Here is an 11,688-nt window from a genome sequence, read left to right on the forward strand (position 1 = left end):
CTTCAGAATCATTTTGCCCTTTCGCATTGGGTTGTGTTGGTTTTGGTGGTGTGTTTTGTTGTGTTTTGAGAGTTTCATTGCCATGGTTAGAAAAGTAGACAGACTTACTGTCTGTATTAGAAGTCTCAAGAATAGCTTCTTTAACTCAGACTTCCTCTTTCTTTTCAAGTTGGTTCAAGAAGCTTTGAGATAATAATATGGTTAAAGGATGATAATCACCGTTTTCAAGTTCTATGTGCAGAAAAGTATTAAAATTATCAGCTTAGAGACCTTGAAAACTAAGGATTACATACGGGGAACAGTTCTCTATTCTTAACCAACTCTTAAGCTTCTGTTATAGGAAACTTTCACTTCCTATTTACTTTCTCTTTTTTGTTAAATTTCCAGGAACTTTTCTTTGAGAGTAGGTAACTTGTTTTGTCAGCTCTTAACTGTTCCTGTGTATTACTTGCTGGAAATAATTAACTTCCAATCATCTTAATCAAAACTGTGTTATTTTTAAATTTCACCAACGTAATCATTTTCTGCACTACAAAGGAAATTCTACCTTCTGTCTAGTAATCTATCTTAGAACTTATTTTCTTTACAAGGAGATAGCTTTCACTTTTACTGTGAAAGCTTTACATTTAAGCAAGGTCTGAGGGTTGTTGAACGTTTAAAAAAAAAAAAATGCCTCTGAAAGAGAGCTTCTCCCATCTTAGAAACAGGTCTCTGCACTGATCCTATGGAGTTAACACCGTGGGACATCAGTATTGCCAGTTAGGTGCAATGGAGATAGGAATTCTGCTTTGGAAATATCATTAGATCCCACATTATTCTTCCACGTACAGCTTAATAACACTGATTTTTGTGCAAAAGAGGTGGACTTCTGCAGTAAGAAAAAATACAGTCATGCTTCACAAATACTTTCTATTGTTTATACCCCCATGCTTATCCTTAGATAAATTTAGAGTACAAATCTGATTTTTCTGAGCAAGTGAATGCTGGCACAAATTGAGATAGAAGCACAAGTGTTACAATTTTCACAGAATAGCAGCATGTCTTCAGTCTTTTTGAAAAATTTCCGTGAAGTTTACAAGATCTGATATATTAGCAGAATGGTCTTTATATTTTTTTCTCCATAGATATTCAAGCATTTTCTAAAGGCCTGTGTTCACTGCTGCCTAAATCTTGCTATTTCATGCCTCCAGCTGAGGGAATTTGTTTTGGCAATTTTAATGTATATCTGCAATATAAACACAACAGATATGTTTCCAATGTTGTTCTAAATTTAAAATTGGAAAATGCATTGAAACTCCAGAAGTGCAATATGATCACTTCATTATATTGGATGTCTGTTAACATCCTAATACACAAAAAAGCACAACACTTGGAAATATGTATAAGTAACAGCACATTCCTCCAAATTAACTTTCTCATCAGACACAGATTCTCTAATTTCTTTTTATAAAAACATAATCCCATCCTTACTATCTGGCTTCTCATTAAGTTGCTAGGTAACTGAGGAACATGCTGTTTATGGCTTCAATTTTAATTGAGCATTTTACTCTTAAAGTTGTAGAAATGTCAGTGCGTTAGTCATTATGAATATTACTTTTTTTAACATAGTCCTGAACTCTGAAGTGTTTCCAGAGTTGGGAATTTCAGAAGCAGACTGGGAGAACGATGTTTGTACATACATGTTATATCTACAAAAGGTATTGGTACGTTAATACGTCATTTTCACTGGAGAAACCTCTGAGGACAGAAGCTTTTTCATTTCACTTGCAGGATAAAAAAAAGTAATAATTCTTTATATGTTACTTTATATGATAGCCTCTTTACTCCCATTCATTAATTATAGTAATAATAAAAACAAAAACATCTTTTTAGCCTCACAGTATTTTTTTTTTTTTTTAACTCATTTTATGTATTCATAATTAGCTCAATTTCTTTTTCAGGTTAGCCCGGATTCTAGTTCGCCTGCCAGCACTTAGGCTGATGAGCTCTAGCATTACTGAGGAACTATTTTTTACTGGTCTCATTGGAAATGTTCCAATTGACAGCATAATCCCCTACATTCTCAAAATGGAAACAGCAGAATATAATGGTCAAATAACTGGCACATCTGCGTAGTGGGAACAACACAATTTGATGGATCAAAGTAATTTTCATAAAAACATACAATTGAGAAGTTAAAAGAATAGCATTTTGGTATGTACAAATATTTCCAACTTGTTACGCGTTTCCTATCAGATTTCTCCTTGTCTGTGTGCCAACATTGACAAAATTGAAATGGCTGTTAAAAGAGCTGCTAACAGGACCTTTTCTACCATAAGGAATATTTTGGATGCCTTTCATTCAAAAGGCTATAGAATTACTGAACATAACTTTCATGTGCTTTGTATTTAGAAATTACCAGTGGTTAAAAATAGAGTTTTATAATATCAGAGACTAGTAATAAGATTACTTTAAAAGTAAAAATGACCAGTATGTATATATTAAAAATAACCTTGGAATTAATATCTAATAATTTCCAGGGTGTAATACTAGCACTTTGTAAACACTTGTCGCCGAAACGGTAATATCATCAATGTCCTGCTTATGAGTAGGGAGAATGAAAAAAATTACTTGTGTCCTTAGTCAAAATGCTAGCGATGTATGTGAAAATGTAGAATGCTACAGGAGACAATCATTTATTCTACAAAAAGTCACTCCATCTTACGTTATACGTTAAATAGTAATGTGGATTCTTAAATCAGATATCCACATTACATGGAACTATATTGTTAAGTTAGTGACATTGTAATTAATGGCATGGTGTGACCATAGTGACTATTACATGCTACAGAAATTACCCAAACTAGGAGAAAAAAAAAAGTATTTCTTGCCACAGTAGTGGTGAATTATTCAGATTCATTGAAGTTTCTATTCAGCCCAAAAGTCACGATAAATGTTATTCTAGTAGGAAGCCTTTTAACTGTGGGGAAAGACAGTCATTAACTGGAAGAACACTCATTTTCAGTTAGAGCTGTGATGCACTTTGAGTATGCTCTGTGCATTCCCAAATTTATTCCTCTCTGTACTCCTGCACACTCTTGTCATCCAGCCAAATATAAAATTTAAAACCTGAAATAGTGGGAACCTCTGTTTGTCAGCAACAGTATATTATAAAGCTCTCACTTCATTTCTCTCCCTTTCCATGACGAAGTGCTCCAAGTCTGCAGTGCTTTCAACCTTCCTGTGAATCAGTTTCAAACAGAAGTATAGATAGTATCTACGTTTTCATGTATCATTGCAGTTAATGACTGATACACCATAGAGTGTTAAATTAAAAACTTTTTTTAACTGTCTGAAGTAATGAGGTATCTCTGTTTTCTAGTACTGGCCTGCAAGTAATGCATCCAGCATTACTTCTGTTTTAGTATAACTTATTGACCTTAAGTATTTTAAGTAATCAAAGTTTTTTTTTTAAAAAAAAAAAGTCACAGTGGTTAATACCTTTGTCAGATCCTGGCATATTAAAGGCATTAATTAGTTTAATGATTTTTTTGGTAGAGGCGTTTTGTATTCACATATTTTTATATTACAAAAATCTAATGATGAATTCAGCTTTTTTTTCTTCCAGTAGTAGTCCATATTTAGAAACACTAGACAGGTTGGTGTTTGTGTCTTAAGGGTTTCTAGATGAGGCTTCTGATATACTAAAGATTCTGACCTGGTATACTTCAATCTCATTAGGAGGCTCACATTTGTATAGCTCTTTATGACATGAGTGCTACGTGGCTAAGGCTATAGAAATTTCACTTCTGGATGCATTAAGGTCTTGTATAGTGACCATCATTAGAGCATTCAGAGCCTTCTGTTCTCAAAAGGTTGTAACAAGGAGACTAATATACATGCAGAGATCTAAAATACTGTGCTTTTCTCTCAGCTTTTGCTATAACAAATGACATTCTTATATTTTTAATGTGATGGAAGGCCTGCAACCTAAACATTAAATCAACTGGAATGCAAAACTTTGTACTAGCTGTTGTATTTCAGTATAACTTATTCTGTGATTGTGTCAGCACTTCTGATACAAACTCCCTGTTTTAAGGGTATAAAAACTATTTGTGGCTTTAACAAGAACAGAAGTACTGACCTTGGAAAGAGTTGTGGCTGGTTTTGATTTTTATTTTTTTTTTGAAAAGGGTTATGTCATTGTTATAAAAGTGGAATACATTGAACAAGTGACTTTTTTTTTTACTAAAAAAAACAAAATTTAGTTTAATTTTACTTCAATAATTTGTAAATATAATAATAATTCAGGCAACTAAGTAGGCATTGTTAAGAACAAAATAAAAAATTAAGCACAAAAGATAGCCATTGATTTTTTTTTTCCCCAAATTTGAATACACAGCTGATATTTTTTCATGGCAAGCATTATTTTGACTTCAGCTTTTAAAGTCAAAGGGTCCCATTTTCAGTGCAAATATTTGTTTTCTTCGTTTTTCTTATTTGTGCTGTGACCATAATTGTTCAGGGAATGAAATAAAGCCCACTATAGTTTTTTGTGTATGGAGGGATCACGTGAAGTAAAACTTAAAATGTATGCATTGCATAACATTTGTAGATCAAAATCAGAAATACCATGCAGCTCTGTTTACAAATAAACTACACTCCCTACAAATGCAAGGCCACATAATGATATCCTTGATATGTCTCTGTTATTCCCTTACTCTACAAATAGATCCTTGGACTGTAACACTATTTTACCTAGGATAAAACATCAATTTATGTAAATGAAATTACCAAAGTGCAACACATATCTAGGGTTTATTTATCATGTGTGCATTTAATTGATAGAATCAAACAGTTACATACAAAAGATTCTGATAATCACCTAAAATAATAATTTGTGTAGCATCATCAGCACGATTTGCAGACTTACATTAGTCAGAACCAATATAATTTAGTCCTTATGCCATTAATGAATATGTACATTCTCCAACTATACACTGTTCTGATTCTAAGAATAAGTTTGTTTTGTAGAAATTGGGACAGCAGATGGTAGGTTATATAATATTCAGATTCTAAAATGTTAACATTCAAATAGGCAAAAACTATAAATTCTAAAATAGTTGTGATGAGTAACCTAACACTTTCTCCTCACATGCTGCTCAAAGGGCTGACACAAAAATGAGGTTTGGCATGTGAATGAGCCATTGAAAGCAGTCACTGCCATATGAAACTATAAACCATCTTCTCCAGTGTAGTTGCACTAAATTTAAAGTGTAATCTGTCAGTGAAGCTATTTTATTTAATATTGAAATAAATGTTTGTCCTTCCCTTACCTGTCCATTAACAGAAAACAGATGTTCCAGAGACACAGAACCAACAAAGAGGTTTTCTGCCACCAGTTTAGGTGTTGCTTGCTAGTGACAGCAAAAGGGCACAGCTGAGGAAAATTGGTCTCATGAAATTGTTCCTGCTCTATGTTAACCTTTGGCACTATTTGCAACCTCTTGAAGTAGTTGGGCTTTCAGGCCACTCTGACATAGTGAAAGCAGAATAACAGATGTGTTCCAGGTGCAAGCTTAAGAGTCTTAAATCATCTTTGCATGATTGTTATCTAGTTTGCAGTTTGGCTGCATAATAAATTCTGATCCCATATAATCCAACTATGTTATATAAGGAAGAGGTTATTACTACTGCAAAAAATACTACAAGGCTAATGTAGTTCTTGTCATATCTGAGTTTGCCAGTGACTGGAAAACACTCACAGACTAATCTCATTAACTTTGCTTTTAAATGACTTTTTACTTTGTGTCTTCTTGACAAGTGTGAACTTTTTGCTTGTGAATATGGAGCAGGATTTTTTAAATTATTGTCATACATTTTTGGAAAAAATATTTCTTGATTTTTAAGTATGGAAATAGCTTATTTTCATAAAGGCCTAATTTCAAGCCAAAGTTACATTTACAGAAATAGGGCTCAAAGGATCACAGTCTGAAAGTGATTCTAAAAAAAAAAATAGTGTCTTGCTGAACCTCTACATAGTGCCTAAAATATACTGTTCAGAATCTTCTAGGTCCTGTTTCCATTGCTGTTAAAATGAAAATATTTTAACTAGGTAGAAAAATACTGATAAACTATCTAATTAGATCTATCTGAACTTGATTACATATGTATGTTGGTAATAGTTCCTTCATATAAATGTTAAAATTCTGTACTGACTGGTGCGAGGACTCTTGAGAAGGAACTGGATTTGGATCTTGTAGATAAAAAAGATGAATGAGCAATAATAGTGTAGGAGCCTTTGGGTTTACCTTTGTAATAATCATTGCTTTTGTTACAAAGGCAAAAATGTACACTAATTTACTTACATTGAACTAATGGGATGCAGGACTAAGACCACACGCAAAAGTCATCTCTGCCGATTTACATTTGTTGTAAATTAAATACAATGCTTTTGGTGCCAGTGGAGCTATTCTAGTGCAAAACTGGTAGAGAAGGAAATAATCATCTCCAATAATTTTAAGAGAAATCCTTCAAACAATCCTCTATTTTAGCTGCCATAAAATGTTATGTTATTAAAAAGGTTCAGATTTCAGAGTACTCTGAAATGGGAAGATGGGAAACTATTGTTGGTCACTGGTGATTACTTGGTATCAGTTACTAAATCTTTTTGCTGTCATTTCTGAAGTACTTGGCCCTTTGGGCAGCCCTAAGGCCTCCAGTGAATAGCACTGACTTGAGATTTCTATGCTGAAAACAGCTGCCTCTGCATTCTCATTATAGTACCCTTCAGCAAAGGGCATATTTTAAGGTGTAACAGGGAAAACAAGTCAGGGCTCAGCTTCCAGGCCAAATCAGTCTCCTGAGGGTGCCACTTCTTTGGTAGAGACTGTGAAACACTTCAGTGTTTTCCATTGTTATGTGTAATACACAGGATTATTACAGGTTCCCAAATGAGTTCATTCAAGATACTGAAGATGCTAGTGCGTTTCCCTGTCCATTCCAATTAAGAGGATAGTTGGGATTCTTCCCCAATTACCTGTTGTTTAATAAGCAAGCGATAATTTTAAAAAGCACTAAACAGTATGAGTAGAAAGGGTATCAGGAATATAGTTTAGCCAATAAAAAGGAATTTATTAGGCTGAAGACTGTAGTAAAGAAGCAGTGATCAAAGCAGCTTTCTGCAATAACAGTACCATTGAGGGGGCCCTGTTTCAGTTGTGTGATGTGAGCAGTAGAACTGGTAGGTCAGTCAGACATATGCTTCCAGCAAGTGTTTCAAAAAACTAAACTCTGAGTTGTGATAGAATCAGTGCTCAGTTCCACAGCATTTAAGGCACCTATAAAGTAAAAGCGAAACATTGTAGTTGTTCTTGGCTTTAACTGCTGCTAACTGTAGTTTTCTTCAGATGCCTATAAATTATGTACATGTAAGTGCACAGTCATTTGAACACTGCTTAGTGAGGAAAGAACAGGCGTACCAGTAAATATGTACAGGATCACACCCCTAGCAAATAAATAAATAAATTTCTATTTGATCTCTCTCCCCTCTCCTTTGTTTATTCTTTAGAGCACAAAAGCAGGCAGGTTGATTCTTTTTTTCTTCTGCTGTTGCCACAAGTGAAAAAGCAGAAACATCAGGCGAACAAGTAGGTTCCCATCTGTCCCAGTAGTTTGTCATTCTTGCCATACAACAATGTTACAGCTGTTGTGATGGCTTGCTCTGATGATAAACATGGGCCTGTTGTGGCAGCAGCACACAACATCTGCAGGCCTGATACCTCCATATATCCAGGTGGAATCAGCAAAATGAGGCCATGTTTCACCCCTTAGACGAGCATAAGGGGGCAGAGTAAGGACAAATTGTCAGCTTCTACTGAATTTTTGAATGTCAGAAAGCAACTCAAAAAAAAAAAAGAAAAAAGGCTTTATATGAAAAATAACAAAAGAGGGCGGTAAAGGGGAGCAAATGCATTTGCTTTTTGCACCTTCTAATTCTGAAGCTGCTGAGTCGTTTATCAGTAAAGTCTCCAGAATTAAGTTCCGGCTTACTGTTTGACTGAAGATGCCATAAGCCCTATTGTTAGATAATGATACAATCCTACTTCTGCTCCCATTAATATTATCAACATTATATGGGAAATAATTTGTACTAAAAAAAAATATTAGAACATTGTACCAATGGTGCAGCTAAAATATTTTTTTTCATAAAGTTTAAATACTGTAAGTCTAAATATATTAGGCTTGGAAAACGTCAAGCCCCAGAATTACCTTATTACTGGGTTTTTGTTGTGAAATCACGCTAAGTTCATCACAGATAATACTGTCATAATGTTCCATGATTCCCATGGTCTGTTTTATCTCTTGAGTTACGTGAATGCTTTGAAAATAGCATATTGTTAAATTCATGCTGTTCTTCTTCCTCTCTTTTTAAAGAATTTATTTTACACATCTTTACTTTGTGCCTCCCACCGGTGTGCATTTCTTCATGTTCAATACTAAAACTCAATCAAGCAGCTAATGCCTATGTATATAGTTGTATGTATGTGTGTATGAATGTATATGTTTATATCTGTCTAAATACATGATGTACAGTGTATATAAAGTGTGCAGTGTATGTATATATGTACAGATATGTAGCCATGTATTCATGATATTCTTTATGTTAAACTTTTCATTCATTTTCTAACCCAGAGCTTCTTAGCTGTCATTTCTTAGCACAAACTAAACCTGGCTTAAGCAGGTAAATCCCCATGATTTCGGTGCTTTGCACCTTTTTCTAAACCCAGCTTGAATATCATGGAATTGTAGGGGTTGGAAGGGACCTCAAGAGATCACTGGGTCCAACCCCCACTGCCAAAGCAGGTGAATATGGTATTTTCTTTTCAGTACTGACAAATAAATTCAGTGAAGCTTGTGTCTTTCACGTTTTTCCCTTTACGTTTTTATGTTTGATGAGTGAGGTCAGCCAGTGAAGAGTAAATAGAACCTAAAATGTCTGTTAAAAATAAATGTATGACTAAAAAGACTAGAAAGAAAGTACTTTCACATTTCAGTATATGCTCACTCATTCTCTGTCAGCTTTCTGAAATTTTTTTTTTTTTTTGTGAAGTTTGTTTCCACAGTGAAACTTGTTAAGAGATTGATTGTTTCAAGTCTATAGGTGTAGCTAACTGAAAGAAAACCAAATTGCCTTTATCGTTGAACTGTAGCACACAAAACAGGATGCAATGGATGCCACTTAACAAATAAACACATATTATGCTAATGATAACATGAAACTAAACTTAATTAACAAAGGCTATATCATCTGTTCAGTGAAGCAATTACACATAGTGGTAATGAAGTAAGAGGGAGGTCACAGTTTGTTTCTTAGCAAACGTAAAAACATTGGATTTATTGGATTTTCACAGTCCAATTGTGTATTCACTTTCCAAAGGTATTGTTTTTTGTCTAGCTTAAACTAAACAAAGGTAGTTTAGTTGCCAAAGCTAATGTCCATTTTCATGTCCTATCCTTTTCTGCAGACTGCAGTTTCAGATCTTAGTGTCTGTATCAAGTTTCCCTCATTCACAGTGGGAGATGGGCACATGGAGCATTAATGAATAGACTTGCAATAAGACAGTGTATTACTTGTAGGGAGTACTCAGCTACTTAAATTATCAAAATGTAAGTTGTTCTTGTACTTTTTCCCTTCTGATGACTTGAACTCGGATAGAAAACTTAGAAAAGTAATTATATTAATATTAGTAAAAATAATAATAATAAAAAATTTACAAACTGCTTAGAGTAGTTCAGCATGTCTTGTATTGAAAAGGTGAAGTGGAATTTTCTGGGCATATATTTCCACCTTTTAGGCTCAACGTGGTGAAGACTTGTGCATGTTTAACTTTGAGCAGATGAGCAGACACTGATTAAAATAATGGGAGTTTCTTGCATGCTTAAAGTAAAGCACAAGCTTCTTTCAAAGTCAGGCCCTCTGCGTGTAAAATCTCTGCTATGAAGAATGCTAAGAATGTTCTCTTGTTTCTTAATATATTGTTAGAAAGCATTTGTTTGTATGCTTTTGTTTTAAATATAGAACCTGTAAAACATCATTCTTTAATATTTCAAGCCATTTTTCTGAGATGATCAGCAGGAAAACTAAATTAATGGCAGGAATTTCTGTGACAGATGGTCCTTCATTGGTGTCATGACAATCAGTGTGGTTTGAATAATGTTTACTTTCCTCCTTAAGGGCTGAATGGAAACCTGAATGTCTGTTTGTGTCATTGTGCTGCAGTAAAATCTTAAAGATTAGAAAGTGGATTGAGGTATTGATCTGGACTGAATCTGTTTAAAAAATAAATCAATTGTGGATTTATAAAAAGAGCATATTTTAAAACTGCAAACTTGTTTTATATATGTTTTGAGTTGTTTTTATTCTGAAGGGCAACATACACTCAAATTTAAGTGGTGCTATGTTGTTGTATTCTACAGAAACTGTGTAACGTGAAATCAACTTTCTCTATTTGATGTCAGAAAGCAAAAGTCTAAGAAGCACACCTATTGCCAGGTATCTAACTCCCCTGAATAATCAGCTTCTTGTACATCATTTTTTAATGATTTTAGATAAATGACAAGAAGGCACAGGTCCATTTTAATATATTTTCTATGACTTTGGGTTGAAAGTAAGATCGAATAAATTTCAATTAAAAGGGAATTCTTTAAGAAGGAAACATTGCTTACATGTTTTATCATAAATTGAATTAAGGTAAAAGGTGGGAATATTTTTTCATAATTAATCTGTACTCTAAAATACATTGCAAGCCAGTGTTCAGATTTGTAACTGAGAAACTGCACATTGTGTAAGTGTTGTATCTATTTGGCATAGGCTTACCAGGGAGCTCTGAGTTCTTATTAAAAAAAAAAAATAAAAAATCCCATTTTTATAAAAGGAATTATCTAATTTTAATTCCGTGGGATATTTTCTGGAAGTCTCTGCTTACTATCCTCTAGAAAGCTATTGTTTATGCTATTATATTTTAATTTCAGATTCAAACCTCACAAGAGTTACTCATTTATCACAGCTACTTTTGTGGAATCAACATTGTATGTGTAATAGCATATTAAAATAATAGCATGATTTTTTTATCTGAATTTTATATCTAATCAATGTCTTCAGTCATGAAGAGGAATTTGCATTGTTGTGTTTGTATATAGAGTATTGCAGTGCATGATTTAGCTTATGCATTTTATTAAATGCTGTTTAAATGTGGCATTATATTGTTGTGGCTTAATACTACTACCTAAATGAGGTTTATACTATTAAAGTGAATTACAGATAAAAATGCATTCTTGATTTTTATTCATAAGTTCACTGAATTTCTTAAACATTAGGTGTCTAAGTCCAGTACTCAATAGGAACAGAAATTTCCCTTCACGGTGAACAAGCTGAGAAGGACTTTTTCCTAAAAGCTTTAGTTCATCTTCTTCAGCTTTCTGCATTTCTCTCTTTTTTTTTTTTTTAATTGAGAAAATAGCTATTAACAGATACTACTCTCATCTGTTACTTGCTTTCTGCTTCCCTGGATTTTAAATTAGTGCAGTGTGTGTTGGATTTTAGTTCCCTTCAAACACACTTTGTAGCAAAGACAATGAAGTTGAACTCTTCCAACTGGTAAACACATCCTTAATGTTATTTATGATGTGGTTGAGATGCACCATATC

At 33.8% G+C, this 11,688-nt stretch overlaps 1 protein-coding gene across 9 annotated transcripts in view; it reads left to right on the forward strand.

The window, feature by feature from the left end:
- Nucleotides 1–11,326, forward strand: part of NR2C2 (nuclear receptor subfamily 2 group C member 2) — a 42,383-nt gene extending 31,057 nt beyond the window's left edge. For 7 of the 9 annotated variants that reach the window (XM_027467814.3, XM_027467810.3, XM_027467812.3 and 4 more), the window contains one exon: nucleotides 1,941–11,326. In XM_027467814.3, the coding sequence (XP_027323615.1) occupies nucleotides 1,941–2,115 (175 nt within the window). In that variant the 3' untranslated portion in view covers nucleotides 2,116–11,326. The remainder of the gene's footprint in view (nucleotides 1–1,940) is intronic. The other 2 variants (XR_011812615.1, XM_072044579.1) reach the window with 2 other exon arrangements.
- The last annotated feature ends 362 nt before the right edge of the window (nucleotides 11,327–11,688 follow it).

The sequence above is a fragment of the Anas platyrhynchos genome, chromosome 13 (genome assembly GCF_047663525.1).
Source record: "Anas platyrhynchos isolate ZD024472 breed Pekin duck chromosome 13, IASCAAS_PekinDuck_T2T, whole genome shotgun sequence".
Classification (NCBI taxonomy): domain Eukaryota; kingdom Metazoa; phylum Chordata; class Aves; order Anseriformes; family Anatidae; genus Anas; species Anas platyrhynchos.